Source organism: Nicotiana tabacum, chromosome 17, assembly GCF_000715075.1.
Source record: "Nicotiana tabacum cultivar K326 chromosome 17, ASM71507v2, whole genome shotgun sequence".
NCBI lineage: Eukaryota > Viridiplantae > Streptophyta > Magnoliopsida > Solanales > Solanaceae > Nicotiana > Nicotiana tabacum.
In genome coordinates this window covers 59,871,088-59,887,406 of record NC_134096.1, presented here as the reverse complement: position 1 = coordinate 59,887,406, position 16,319 = coordinate 59,871,088, and the positions used below count along the sequence as shown (strand labels likewise).

Genomic DNA, 16,319 nt, shown 5'->3' with positions numbered 1-16,319 from the left:
AGGTTGACCAAGTCGGCACATTTTATTCCTGTTGTGACTACGTATACTTCAGAGAGGTTGGCCCAGATTTATATTCAGGAGATAGTTTGGTTGCACGGTGTGCCAATTTCCATCATATCAGATAGAGGCCCTCAGTTTACTTCACATTTCTGGAGAGCAGTACAGAGTGAGTTGGGGACCCGTGTAGAGCTCAGCACAGCCTTTCATCTGCAGACCGATGGACAGTCAGAGAGGACAATTCAGATTTTGGAGGATATGCTCAGGGCATGTGTGATCGACTTTGGAGGTCAGTGGGATCATTTCCTATCTTTGGCTGAGTTTGCTTATAATAACAGTTACCAATCTAGCATCGAGATGGCTCCATTTGAGGCTTTATATGGTCGGCGATGTCGTTCACCTATCGGATGGTTTGAGCCAGGTGAGGCTAAGTTATATGGTACTGATTTAGTATGGGATGCCTTGGAAAAGGTAAAGTTAATTCAGGAGCGACTTCGTACAGCACAGTCCAGACAAAAGAGTTACGCGGATCAGAAAGCGCGTGATATATCATTTATGGTAGGTGAAAAAGTTCTCTTGAAGGTTTCGCCGATGAAGGGAATTATGAGATTCGGGAAGAAGGGCAAATTGAGCCCAAGGTTTATAGGCCCATTTGAGGTGCTGAAATGATTTGGGGAGGTTGCTTATGAGCTTGCCTTGCCTCCCATCCTATCGGGAGTTCATCCGATGTTTCACGTATCTATGCTCTGAAAGTATCATGCCGACCTATCACATGTGTTAGACTACAGCACAGTTCAGCTAGATAATAGGTTGGGTTATGAAGAGGAATCAATTGCCATTGTTGATAAACAGGTTTGTCAGTTGAGGTCCAAGAGGATTTCTGCAGTAAAAGTCCAGTGGAGGGGCCAACCAGTCGAGGAAGCGACTTGGGAGACCGAGGAAAACATGCGGAGCAGATATCCAGACTTATTCAGCACTTCAGGTATATTTCTAAACCCGTTCGAGGACGAACGTTTGTTTAAGAGATGGAGAATGTAATGACCCAACCGGTCATTTTAACTTTTAGAACCCCGTTCCCTAAAATAAAACTTTCTGTAGGTGTTGTAATGATTTATGACTTGCAGGGATGGTTGGTTCGGGATTTGGAAGTGTTTGAGGTGAAACCGGAACACTTGGTTCCTTAAGTTGGCCGTAAAGTGCTAAGTTTGACTTCGGTTAACATTTTGAGAAAATGACCGTGGTATAGAATTTTGATGATTCCAACATCTCCGTATGGTGATTTTGGACTTAGGAGCGTGATCGGAATTTTATTTGGAAGTCCGTAGTGAAATTAGGCTTGAAATGGCTAAAATAGGAATTTAAAGTTTGAAAGTTTGACCGGGAAGTTGACTTTTTGATACCGGAGTCGGAATCCAATTCCGAAAATTTTCATAGCTCCATTATGTAATTTATGACATGTGTGTAAAATTTGAAGTCAATCGGAGTTGATTTGATAGGTTCTGACACTGAATGTAGAAGTTGAAAATTCTAAGTTTCATTAAGCTTGAATTGGAGCATGATTCGTGATTTTAGCGTTGTTTGATGTGATTTGAGGTTTCAAATAAGTTTGTATGATGTTTTAGGACTTATTGGTGTTTTGGGTTGAGGTCCCGAGGGCTTCGGGTGAGTTTCGTATGGTTAACGGATCAAAAGTAGGACTTAGTTGCTGCAATTTTTCTACTGGAAATGCTGTCATAATAGGGTTGCCTGTCAAAATCGAGCTGCCTGAAAAAAAATCGAACCCCTGACAAAATCGAGCTCCCGAAAAAGAGCTCCCGAGATCGAGCTCCCAAAAACGAGCTCCCGAGATCGAGCTCCCAAGAACGAGCTCCTAAGATCGAGCTCCCGAAAACGAGCTCCCGAGATCGAGCTCCCAATATCGAGCTCCCGAGAACGAGCTCCCGAGATCGAGTTCCCAAGATCGAACTGGACAAATCGAGCTCCCAAGATCGAATTGGGCAGATCTGTAAGTTGTAAAAACAGAGGCATCAACCCATTTGCCATTTTTGACAAACTTGAGCTTGAACAGAGGCGATTTTTGACAGATTTTCAAGGAAAGACATTTGGGGTAAGTAATTCTAACTCGGATTTGATCAATATACCCGAATATATCATTGTTTTCACAATTTAATTAGTGTTTTGAGATTGAAATTTGGAAAAAAGTTTAGAAATCTCATAGAAATAAAATTTTGAGATTTCGGTATCGATTCGGAGTCGAATTTGAGTGAAACTGGTATGGTTGGACTCGTAATTGAATGGGTTGTCGGATTTCATAAATTTCGCCGGATTCCGATATGTGGACCCCGCAGGCGGATTTTTAATTAATTTCGGATCTTTTCTTTAAAATGTAGTATTTTCTTATAGAATTGATTCCTATAATATTTAGTGATTGTATCGAATTATTTTGGCTAGATTCGAGCCAGACGGAGTTGGATAATCGTGGAAAAGGCCTTATAGTGGATTAAATTGGAGCAAGACGAGGTAAGTCTCTTGTCTAATCTTGTGAGGGGGAAATTACCTCATAGGTGATTAAGATTAAATAATTGTTGCTAATTGTGGGGGCTACGTACGCACGAGGTGACGAGAGTCCGTGCGTAGCTACTATTAATGCTAAAGTCCGGGTAGTTTAGGACTCAAAGCATGTATTACTTGTGTAAATTGTATTCTTTGATTAATTAATATTAATTGATATATATGAATATATTGTGAATTGTTTGATAAAGATATTAAAGGATGGAAATCTCATAGGCTTGATTTCTATTTAAATCAATTAATTGTCAAAAATTGTTCTCCTCCCAAATTTATCTTATAATAAATATACTGTCCTTCCGGAGGCACATAAGAAAATGTCTTTCTTTCTTGTGGAGCGGGCCGAACGCCTCGGCAGGATAGATGCATCTATGGATCGCGCCCCACATCCCTCGGCAGTGTACACGACACTCTGGATCGGGCCATACGTCCTCGGTAGAAATCGTGCTTAATAATAATAATTACACGATACTTTAATAATTTATTTCAACTTGTGAAGTTAATAAGTATATTTGGAAAATTGTTGGAATTTAATGAATTATTATTCTTGCTTGAAAGGAATAAATTGTTACTCCTGTAAATGAGGTTTAATTGATAAATTAAAAATTATTTGAATTGAAGGAAATTAATCGATATATTGAGAATTGTTACATTTGAAGGAATTTGATTATTTCTGCTGATTAAATAAATTATTGTAAATTGTATAAATCATGCTGATTTAAATAACCTAGTTTTATTTAAGTTATTATTATTGACCCATAGTGAGTGTCAAAGTCGGCCATCTCGTCTCTACCACTTCGAGATTAGGCTTGATACTTACTGGGTACACGTTGTTTACGTACTCATACTACACTTGCTGCACTTTTTGTGCAGGACCTGAGGCAGGTTCTAGTGGAGGACCTATCATCGCATACCCATGTCATCCCGAGGCATATCGGTGAGCTGCATTTCTGAGCCGTTCTGCAGCTACCAGTGTCTCTTCTTATATATACATTCTGTCTATTTCATTTCAGACAGTATTTGGAGTATTGTATAATCTACTAGATGCTCATTCACTTGTGACACCAGGTCTTGGCACACACATTGGTAGAGCTTGGATTTTATATTTTTTTTGTTTTAAATTTTATCAATGTATGCTTAATTTATAAGTTGGCTTGCCTAGCTGTAGTGTTGGGCGTCATCACGACCTACAGGTGAAATTGGGTCGTGACAATTAGACAAGAACTACTTATGTTTAGATTCTAGTAGAGCTCTTTATGATCATGTAGAAGTGATGAATTCGCGGATAGCTAACTGTGTTAGTTAGCTACGGTTTGTACAGTTTCTTTGGTGATAAATAAAAATATTTAGTTACCAAAAAAAACTTAGGCAAAATTTTACAAATTGTCACTTTGATTCACATGAATTTGATGTTAAATCTAAGATATATTAATGAAATGTAGTTGGAAATTGATTAGAATCACTTACTCATTGTTTGTAGATAAAAATATCCTCTCCAAATCGCCTTATACCGCGTCTATGGTTCTAAAATGAGATAATATGTTGAAAAATCCCGACTCCCAACCCTTTTGATCAGGTGCAATTGTGGCAATTGCGAACCCTCGCACATGCGGTCATTGATAGCCTAAGAGGACGTCACAAATATGACATTGGCTTCGCATTTGCGAAGTCCGTCCTCCTCGCAAATACGACACTTTTGCAATTGCGAACCTAGTGAGGTATCATCACACCAAATTCCTATTTTCGGTCCAAAACATTTCGAAATATGTACGCAACTCATCCGAGCCCTCGGGACTCCAAACCAAAATGCACTCAAGTCTAAAAACATCATACGAACTCGCGTGTGCGATCAAAGCACAAAAATAATATCTAGAACTATGAATCAGACACCAAAAAGCATGAATTTCAAAGTAAATTTCAAGAACTTCTAGAATTGCAACTACGCATCTGAATCCTATCTAATCAACTCCAAACGATACCAAATTTTGCACACAAGTTCTAAATAGCATAACACACATATTCCAAGTCCCAAAATCAAGTTTCAAACCTGATAGCTAAAAGTCAACCTGCGGTTAAACTTCTAAACTTCGAATTACCAAATTTCGGCAAAACAACAGAAATCAACCTACAGACTTTCGAATTCAATTCCGGGCATACATCCAACTCCAAAATCACTATACGCAACTAATGGAGCCATCAAAACACCGTTTTGGGATCCTTTTCACAAAAGTCAACCATTGGTCAACATAAATAACTTAGGCTTCAAAGCCAAGAGTCAAAGGGTCTAAATCAACCCGAAATCTTCCTAGAACAAAACCAATCAATCCCGCAATTCATAAAACCACAAACACACTTGTGTGAAGAATCATAAGGGAAAACAGTGCGCAATATACAATTCCCAAATCCTTATTTGCTAGAGACCTAATTTTCACGAAGAAATCATCAGAAGATTTATCTAGATTGATTAGAATCGTAACAGTATAAAACTATGCATACTACACTGATTGTTTAGTTTCTTCAAGACTTAGTTCAAAGACTCACGAAGCCTGTTCAAAAGGGATTAATATCAGGTTGATAAGAATTCATAGTAAAATTTGGATTCAACAGTAGGATTCAGTTACTGAAATTGGAATGCTAAGCTCCATTTTATTCTTTACATGTTATAAATTGGTCTTTGTGCTTAGAGGGACAGAGGAGAAGGAGATGGGGTGGAATGGGTTTAATTTTTTTTTTCCTTTTTTTGTGGAAATGCATGGGTTATTAGTATGGGTCAAACCGTCGGATGGGTTTTTATTAGAAATGGGGCGGGGCCTTTTTATCCAATCAGGGCCAAGCACGTGTATTTTTAAGATGTGACAAAGTCATTTAATGATGGAGGACAAATATGATCCAAAATTATGACAGTAAGGGTTATTATACCAAAAAACTAAAACTGAGGATAGATATAACTTAGTTTTAATAATAGACGGATATATATAACCTTTTTGAAACTAATTAATAAGAAAATAATGACACAAAACCGAGTATAACATTTAGTCCAGGGTGGAGCGTTCAGGGGAAATATCATGTTAAGTGGAATGATGACATGTACATTCATGTGCAAGAATAATCCCATTCGGGAAACAGACAAAAAGAAAAACAAAAACAAAAGGGAGGTTGATTTTGTCGGAAATCGGAATTAGACATCATATTGGGTCTTTTCTCTCTTCCCAAGGTGTCACTGCTAGAAAACTGAGAAAAACCTCTATCAAATACGGATCAAAATGGGACAGAAAATTGAAAAAATCGATTGAAGTTCATCGAAATTAGGGTAATAAATAGCGATGAAAATCGATCGGTCAATTAAATTTCACAAACGATAAAAAAAAAATATATTTCTCAAAAAACCGATCGAAATCGGTCGGTTTTTTCCGATCGATCCATGTTTCTAATTATGTAATTAAAAAATGCATCGTCTCGGAATCGATTCGGGGTTTGCACTGTCGCAGAACACTATACTACCACTAGACCATTTGGTACATTTTGATGTAACACTTTTTTCATTTTACTTGTACTCTTTAATTGTATTTTCGCGCGAAAATAATCAACCGATTTCGATCGGTTTTATTAAAAATATAAAATTACCGACTGAAATCCGTTAATTTTTTAAAATAACTGACGGTCAACTGGTTTTTTTAATATTAATTTTACATGAAAAACCGACCAAAGTTGGTTTGTTTCTAAAAAAATAAATTTCACGGGATGCCAAAATAATTTCTCGCATTTTTGCGTCAAAAAAATAACTAAAGTTGGTCGATTTCGTAAAAAAAAAAAATAATAAATAAATAAAATCTTTTGAAAAACGGACCGACTTCGGTCTGATTTTCTATTCAATTTTTAATACTAATTTATTTTTATACTGCACTTGCTATTTTGGTAAATCTTTTAGAATATTCGATTTACTTTTGTATGAGCTGATACTATTTACAAAATGTCATATATATATATATATACAAATTTAATAGAGAGCATCTTATAAAACGTTCATTACTGCATTTTGTTTATTAACCGTTTTCTCAGTTGTTTTTATGGCTGTCCAACGGGACGGAACGGGACGATATTTAGTCGGAACGATGGCGGGACGGGACAAAACAGGATGGGACAAACGGGATGAAACGGTAGGCCCAACCCGTCCCGCTAACAAACGGGATAGGACGGGACGGGTTCACGGGCCTTAAGTACCATTTTAAAAAAAAATTATTTAAGCATTGAGTTTGGCAACGGATATTCTTTTGACAATGACTAAATTTTTAAAGTTTACAACATCTAGTTTTTTGACTTATTTAATAAACTTAAAAATTAAATGGAAATTAAGAAACTAAGTAAAGAATTATAAAATACTAAAACAAAAGACTTGTAATGAAATATTCTAGTAATTATAAATTTATAATAGAGTTATAATTTATTTAATATAATTTCAAGCCATTAAGTAACTAAGTAAGAGTGTAAGACAATTCATAAAAAATATTCAACGCTTAGAGCCTTTTATTTTATTAATAGAACTTTCAAATCTCACATACAAATATAATTCTTTTGAAGAGCACCTAATATACGCAGCCACCTTCTAGGAAGGGTTCTGTTTGAACTAGGCCTCTTAGTAGCCAATTACAAATTATCATACTAATATTTGTAAGCTCCTATATAACTTCGTTGTAACTTATCTATAATTTCTCTCGGACATTGTTCTGGAATTGGCAATGTTGATTGATGTTCCATGAGTTCCATGTCGTCATCGCTCCCAGTGCTAAGTATCTCATTGTATTCTTCTTCTTCCCTAGTGGTTAATTTTTCAAAGCCAAGATTTGTTCTTTCTGAATTAATCCAATCTCTGAATAATACGGAAATCTCTAGGCTGTCCTCTGCTAAGGAATGTCTATGATCTCCGATTTGAAATCTTGCCATGCTAAAAGCACTCTCTGATGCTACTGGTGATTCTTGAATAACAAGGATATCTCGGGCCATTATTGAAAGTGTTGGAAAAGCCTTCCCACGCTCCCTCCACCATACCAAAAGTTGTTTGTTGCCTTCTTCGTCTTTAATACTTTCCAATCCTTGATTAAGATAAGAATCAAGTTCATCATCAATAGAGGAATCAAAACCTGTTATATCATCCATATCTTCCCATAGAACTTCTACTCTAGACTTAGAAGTAGAAGAAGCAATTTCACCACCTGTTATTTCGATAGATTTATATTTATCAAACATTGATCTAACATAAGAATATATGTTAGCTTGGCATTCTTCGAGAGATGGTTGTTCATTTTCTTGAATTGCTAAATTCTCATAAATTTTACGAACAAGTCCTTTTGCACCTCTTAATTTTAAAATGGGTTAAGTGTAGTAGAAATTAAATAAACTTGGGGAATAGGGAAAAAATACTTTTTAAATTTTGCAATCATTTCATTAATGGTCGGTGCATAAGTTGGATTAGTTTTATACTTACCAAATACAACAGAAATTCCACAAATATACCATAATATTTGTGTAATAGTAGGATAATATATATCAGAAAATTATTTTGTAGCATAATAAAAGTTTTATAAAACTTTAGTAAGCTCTTTGATCTGATCCCAATCAGAATCAACAATTTGATCAGCGGGGATACCATTATGCATATTAAATACCTTTTGTATAGGCACCCGATAATCATAAGCAACTTTAAGCATTTCATAAGTAGAATTTCACCTAGTACAAATATCTTTTGGAACTTTTCTATATGGAAAGTTAGCACTAGCACATTGTTGAGCAAATTCACGAATTCTACTCGCTTTATTAACACAAAAAATATAGCCGCAAACATGTTGTACTTTACTACAAGAATCAGAAAATAAATTAATACAATATTTTACAATATGCACATCTAACATGAAAAATTATCGGATTAATTGGACAAAGTCTAGTTCTTAAGCTAGTTGCTGCAGTTGTGTTAGCAGAAGCATTATCTAATGTGATAGTTAAAACTTTATCAATGAGTCCATAAAAATCAAGTATTTGTAGAATAGTAGTTTTAATATATACTCCTGTGTGTTTTGAATCAATAAATTTATAACCAATAATATGTTTTTGCATGTTCAAGTGATGATCAACCCAATGACATATAACAGTTAAATAATCATAACCATTAGGACTACGACCTATATCAGATGTGATAGACACTTTACAATCTAAGTGAAAATACACAATGAATATACTGAAGATATTCGGTTTGAAATTTAAAAACATCATTTCTAACTGTAGTCTTAAGAAAACCTGGAAAAGTAGAATTATAAGTTTCGTGTATATAATGCACAAAAGCAGGGTGAGAAGGAAAAGTAAAAGGTAAGCCACAGACAGCCACCATTTTTGCTAAATTCTCACGATCTCTATCTTTGTTATAGGGACGTAAAATAGTACCAGAAGCAGGGTCAAGTTGTTGTTGTAAAAAATTAGAACCCCCGCCAGATCCACTAGGAGTGCTAGTACCGGTGCTAGGATTCGGTATTTGTCCGGCTTCTATTTTAGCTTGTATCCATAAAGCTTTGTGGTCCCAACCTAAGTGCCTAGATAAACCCCTCGTCCCACCACTTTTGGTGTGCGCAAATCGTTGCTTACATATTTCACATGTAGCACGTTGATTGACTTTATCACGTTTAAAAAATTTTCATATAAGTGATATTTTGGGACGTTCACCCTTAGGCTTACTCCTTACAGGAGGTACAGGGAGTAAAGCTCCAGACCGAGATTAACTCTGAGTTGGAGCTTGTGTTGCGGGACTAGTGGGTGTTTCATCTAATTCTTCTTCCTCATTATCTTCATCCACATTTTCTTCGTCCTCAATAAAAATATCATTGCCAAATTGTCTTTGTAAAGTTTCATGATCTAGTTGTTCTCCGAAATTTAATATTATAACATGCGGGTGTTGAAAAAATAAAGTTTCATCAACATGAGTCATTTCATCTATATGTTTTCTAATTATAGGAGAAGGGCTAGGATTAGGATTACTACTACTTTCACCTTTACTAGTTTTTTTTAAATACGCCAAATACATTTTTAGGTGCCATAATTTAAATACGAAATTAAATTTAAAAAGTGAACACAAAAATTAAAAACACAAATGAAATACGAAAATAGAACACGTAAAGTAAACACAAAAATTAAGCACTAAAATAATGCGCAAAAAATATATATTAAAATTAAGAGATGGAACGAGTGCACCGTGATTAAATATTGAAACTTGAAGAAATTACTCAAAATATTGCTCCAAATACTTGACGAATTAATTTGAAACTCGAAAGTTGCTCCAAAAATTTGCCCAAATACTTGAAACTTATCACTTGATTGCGAGAAAATTGAGAGAATAATATAGATAGAATGTAAGAGATTTGAGAGAAAATGATTTATTTTTGTGAGAAAAAATGAAGAATGATGGGGGTATTTATAGTAGAAAATAGGGACAAAGTGTAGTTTAATAAACTTAGGGATTATATTAAAAGTTTGGGGGGGGGGGGGGAATATGATCGTTTTTTGCCGTTGGGAACGGCTATTTTTGCAATTATAGTCGTTGCCCAACGGCTATAATTCAAAAAGAAAAGGGACGTAGGACGGGACGGACGGGACGAGACGCAGTACGGGACGGCCCGTCCCGTTGGACAACCTTAGTTGTTTTTATCATTTATACACGCCCCATTCTTAACACATAGGGGTGACAAAATGGTTAAAAGAACACCGTTAACCACCCATATTATCAACTAAAAAATGAGTTGGATAATGAACTTTTAAAAATGGATCAAATATGGATAAGAACCATATTATCCATTTAGAAAATGGATAACCAATAGGTAACCAATGGATAACTAATGAGTTTAACTTTTACATTTATAAAGTCTCATATTGACGTTCCTCAAGTTTGGGAGACTAGGAATTCTCCCAAAAGTGTTCATATTCAAGATGTCATGAATAATATGGTTAACCCGTTTTTTATCCGTATTAAATATGATTCGTGTCGGATAATTTATCCGTTTTTTCCATTACCTGTTTTCGACCCGAACCATATCCAACCCGACACGCCCGTTTGCCACTCCTAATAACACAGATCCCTACTATTGCTAGAAACTTTTCTATTTTCATTTTGGAGAAGTTGTCATACTATCTTAATAAAGTATCCTTTGGGAAAGTTTATTCCAAGATGACCAACCTAGATTCATTCAATGTGGTGTTTGCTAAACAAAAAGTGTTGAAATTCTTTTTCAAATTTTCAAACTTTCACTAGTTCTGGATAAGCCGATCTAATATCTAAAACCTAAACTTCCTTGAGAAAAATGACCTGTGTTGCTATGTGCCTGTGTCCATCACTAGCTTGAAAAACTTACTTTTGGTTCATTGAGATTTCAGTTTGTTTGGATCCATATCCTCCCATATAAATCCACCCGCGTTTGATCACGAATAAAATTCACTAGCATAACGCTACACACAACCAGATAGAACTGGATAATATCCAACATCGCCTATTAATATGTTTCTCTAAAATTACTCATTAATATCGAACCTCATACTGGTAAACTATTTAAAAGAAGTTAAGATCACAAAATCAGAAATCCTAAAGTTGTTCCTAGGGAGAATAGTGTTCATTGTTTCCTTCCCTTCCAAAATATACATAGGAGTTTAAAGTACTAAAGAAGTGAAACCATCTTAAATACCTTCAGCAGAAGTATATATAATGACATTGAACAAAAGTTTGGATCTACTAACCCTTTCGAACACACAAACATCACCTACTTTTAGGTTATTGTCCAGCACAAAATCCTTCCAACCGGAGGTCAACTTAGCGTTAGCTGGTCCAAGAATGCATTTCACAGCCCAGGATTTCTTGCTTGAAACTTGAAGTACTACATCACTATGTCTAGTGGCAAAAAATTTCCTAGCTCTTGACAGTGTTATGGACTGTCAATTTGAAGGATGCATTATTATACAGAACAAAAGATTCATCATTAATCAGGGATTAGCTTTAGGTCACTAAGATATTGAACTTCACGAGATATTCAAGAATAGCTATCTTACCAATCGCATCGGGCCGCAGGCAGAAGACACATATGATGGTTGCATGAAACATACGAAGAATGGATTTTCAGATTTAAAGGCTTTGGCTCTTTGATACGCTATAACCATTTCTTTGGCCACCACTCTGCCCTTACAAGAAGACTTAGATTGTTGCACATGCTTCCCAGCGTCTTCTGAATTCTCAGTTTTCATAATCTTGTTTTTACAATCAGAAACTTCTGGCAATTTTCCATCTATCTTATGCGTTGCTTTGCTCTCCGCTGCAGGAAATATAGTGGCATCTAAAATGGGCTTAGTTCCCTTAATCAATTCAAATACACAAACGTCACCAAATTTTAACTTATTGTCCAGCACGAAGGCCTTCCAACAGAAACGAATTTCTGCTTTTGATCTTCCAACGACGTATTTGACAGTCCAAGATCCTCTGCTAGGAACGCGAAGCACTAAATTGCCACATTCCTCCGGGAAATATTTCCTTGCAAATAAGAACGATATGTGCTGCCAAAAGAGATGGACAGAGTAAAATAAGTATAATGGCATGCACCCATATGGATTGAATACAGATTAAAGTATAGGGGAAGTCTAAAAAGTTTATAGCTTACTAGATTGTATGGTTTCGAGACATATGATGGTTGCATAAAATATATAACAAATGGATTCTCAGATTTAAAAGCTCTTGCTCTTTGATATGCTATAGACCTTTTTTTCTCCAATACTGTCTTGTTCTTAGCTGAGACCATCTTGGATTGTTGCTTGTGCATCCAACAACTTTCTCCGCTTTCTTCAAACAGAAATTCAAAATCAAAGTATTACTACTAAATTGTCATGCACGTAGGTGATCATCAGTTATCAAGTCCGCTCATAGCCAGTAAGCTAGAATAAAAAGTTTCTTACTTTTAGTCTTTCTTGTGAAAGAAGGCGAAGCCACATTCTCTCGTGACTTTTCCACCTTGATACTTCTGGTGTGAATGTCAGTTGAAGCATCATCCTCTGCGTCCCCTTCTAGTCCTTTTCTTTTGCTGCCATGTCCCGATGAACAATGGTCCAATATCTCAAGAGAATGCTCAATCTCAGTGCCTTCCCCGTGATCTAAAGAAATTCAAGTCGATATAACTTTATCGAAACCATCAAGAAAACTAACTAGAAAATTAAACACTAAAATGTCAGCTTATGATCGTTTGGTATACTCCAGAATATCTTAAAGAGAGACTTCAACTTTATCACCTTTAATTTTTTAGTAGAAACCATATGAAACTTCTTTCAGCTGTTTTAATTACTTGGTATGAGCTACTTTGGTCTGAGTACATGGAACAGAATTATCAGTTTGAAAATCTTGTCTTTACTATCCGAAACCTCTGGCGCTTCTTGGCCATCTGTTTTATACACTGGTGTGCTCTCAGCTACTGGAAATATGGTAACATCTATGAAGAGCTTAGCGCCCTTAATCACTTTAAAACTATAAACATCACCAAATTTTTAACTTATTGTCCAGCACGAATGCCTCCCCTGCCGGGAACATGAAGAACTAAATCACCATATTTCTTGAGGAAATACTTCCTAGCAAATTTCAACGGTATGGATTGCCAAAGGAGATGGATCAGTACATTGATTTTTAGCTTGTAGCTTACTAGTGTGAAAGGAGAGTAGACGTATGAAGGTTTGCATAAAAGATACAATAAGTGAAATCTTGAATTTAAAAGTTCTTGCTCTTTGATATGCTATGTCCCACTCTTTGTCTATTACTATCTTGTTCAAACATTAAATTAAGATCACTGTGTCAATACTAAATGGAGTTAATTTATATACAACTGACTTGTGTAAAGATTATATACACCATCAATGTAGTTTAACCTGTGACAGTAACCAGTTACCATTCATCGAGTTACTAATTGATGCTTATTATAAAGATTACCGGGAGTTACCTAATAAGTGACTGGATTGTGTAAATATATTTTACGCCGTCAGTGCATGGAACTTAGACTTTATTAAATTATCATTTTTCAGTTCAGTTCATAGCCAAAAAGAGCAGATAAAATACTCACTTTGGCCCTCTCTTATGAAAGAAGGTGAAGCTACATCCTCTTGCAACTTCTCAACCTTCATTCTTTTGACATGCATGTCAACTGAAGCATCATGCTCTGCATCCCCTTTTTGTCTTTTTCTTTTGCTGGACTGTCCTAGCGGACATTGGCCTAAGTTTTCAACAGAATGCTCAACCGTATCAGGAATTTTTGCTTTTGCTTTCTGGCTTCTGGGAATACCCTCCAGGATCTCTACAGAATCATCTGACTCGGACTGGTCTCTTTTTGGTGCATGGCGTGTTTCATGGCAATGGAGAATGTGAGTATGTATACCATGTGCAGAACTGTATGGATATTCAATTTCTGATGCACTCAAATCAAATATACTGACATTAAAATGGGAACGAGCATTGTATCCAAACATCAAAAAGTGCCCGCGGCTAATTGAATAGAAGTCACTGAAATCTTGCCATCCAATGCCTAGACAAATTCGGCCTTGAGAATGAACCACTTCAACCTCCCATACTTCTCCACTGGGAACCTCAAGATACACAGGGTTTAGCATGTTCTTGCAATATCTGCTCGCAAAGTCTTCCGGAATCCTCTGCGTGCAAAGGAGATCTAAACTCAGTTTCATACTTCTCGAATCACAGTAAAATATACTTTTTTTTTATGAGAAAATCCTGCAATATACCTGCATAGTGTATTCTCTGTTCTTTCAGAATTAACTACTAAAACAAAAAATATCTACAATAATCTAATTATGCCAACTAGAAAAGATAGCAGATATTTCTGGATGTAATTAACCTGTGAATTGCAATATCTCAGTTTTACTATAGATTAGGAGAAAGATATGATTTCATTCTTCTATATCAGAAGATCTAAGCAACAGATGTGTGAAAATAAAACAATGTATTCTAATAATAACAATATATCTTCATAAAGTTGCTCATTCATACTATTAGTGAAGCCTTAACCCCTTAATGTAGCTACCTGACTCTTCCATAGAAGTCTATTCTTAAAAATTGACTGTGAATTCCTATAACTTATAGAAAACCATAGGCCTAAATTTGTTAACGACCTGTGTTAGTTTCTCCACTATACTCTTTTCCAAACTTTTATATTAACTTATTTCTCATTTTGTATCTTTGTCAGCAGACTGGCCCTCAAGTTTTTTCTAATGGATCTGCAACTACTAGCTATTTAAAAAGTACTGACTCTGTTTCATTTTCTCTAATGCTATTTACTTTTTTAGTGCGTTAAAAAAAGAAAACACTTCCTATTTATGGAAAATAATAGCAGATGGATGTACACCAAAATCGTAAGCTCAACACCCCTACACACACACACACACACAGAGAGAGAGAGAGAGAGAGAGGACATAGATTAAAAATAGCAGCAAAATAAGGAAAATATTAATAGAAGGAAGAAAGTGGTTACTAGACGGCTGGATTCCTGTTGGGAAAATATAATCTTGAAGAACTTTGGTTGAGTAATGTTAGTAGAAGATTTCCAATGGGAAGAGCCTTCACCACTTTGTAGGTGCGGCTTAGCTGCCATGACTGATCTAAATTGCCAACTGAAGAAAATGGTAAAGTGATAGTAGAGCAACAGAGTTAGTTCCCTTTGTTTCTTAATTAATGCTTAATAGGTGCATAGTGGTAGGTAAATAAACATGGGCAAAGGATCAAATATACCCCTATATTTTCAAAAATGATCTAAAAATACCCTTCATTATACTATTGAGTTATTTATACCCTTGCAGTCATACTTTGGGTTCAAATATATCCCTTATTTAAACGGAGGGGCATATGTCATCGTCATATTGGTCAATTCTAAATATCTCCTAATTAATTAAAAAGACTCATTACCCATACCCGAAAAATAATATATTTTTTTATAAAAAAAACTATTTTTTTTTACTAAAATCTGAAAAAACGAAAATATTTTTTTTCCAATTTTTACAAAAACATTGCTTTAAAAAAAACTGAAAAATAATTTCTAAAACAATATTTTTGTAAAAACTGAAAAATAAAACTGAAAAGCAATTTTCTAAAATAATTAAAACTGGAAAAAACTGAAATATTTTTAACTAAATTATTTTTTTCCAGTTTTTACAAAAATATTACTTTAGAAAATTACTTCTGGACACATATGTTGTACGTGTATCCCACATCAATAAATACAAACAATATAAATTGAAAGATTAGTATAAAAAAAGAAAGAAAATCAAACCTTCATAAAAGAATAGTAAACATCAAGATGTAATTCTAAATAAATAAGTTTTTTCAGTTTTTACACAAAAAAAAAAATCAGTCTGTAGTTTGTGAGCAAAACAATTAGTTTGGAAATGTTATTTAGGAGTTAAGTTAAATTGAATAAACGTTTTCCTATCCCATGATATTTATATTTTGAAATTTTAAATAATTATTTTCCACACAAGCAATGATGACATGAACAGACTTACAGTTTGTGAGCAATTCAGTCTTAACAATCAATATTTTACAATAACTGTGAAAGCTATTTGTTAATACTACTTTTATAAATGTTAGTCATGATGAACATACCAAAACCAAATATTACGTCTAGTCCAAGATTATCATTAGAAAAAGTGAATATTCATGATATGACTATAACTGCAAACATCTCAATGTTCCA

General features: G+C 35.1%; 1 protein-coding gene across 1 annotated transcript; it reads right to left on the bottom strand.

Moving 5' to 3' along the window:
• Positions 1–11,194: 11,194 nt before the first annotated feature.
• On the bottom strand, positions 11,195–15,298 carry LOC107794691 (B3 domain-containing transcription factor VRN1-like). Its single transcript, XM_016617209.2, has 6 exons — positions 15,102–15,298; positions 13,683–14,265; positions 12,535–12,729; positions 12,243–12,421; positions 11,641–12,138; positions 11,195–11,523 (listed from the first exon to the last, which is right to left on the bottom strand). Exons 1-6 carry the CDS (start codon positions 15,219–15,221, stop codon positions 11,272–11,274), a joined length of 1,827 nt encoding a protein of 608 aa, XP_016472695.2. The 5' UTR covers positions 15,222–15,298; the 3' UTR covers positions 11,195–11,271.
• Between the last annotated feature and the right edge of the window lie 1,021 nt (positions 15,299–16,319).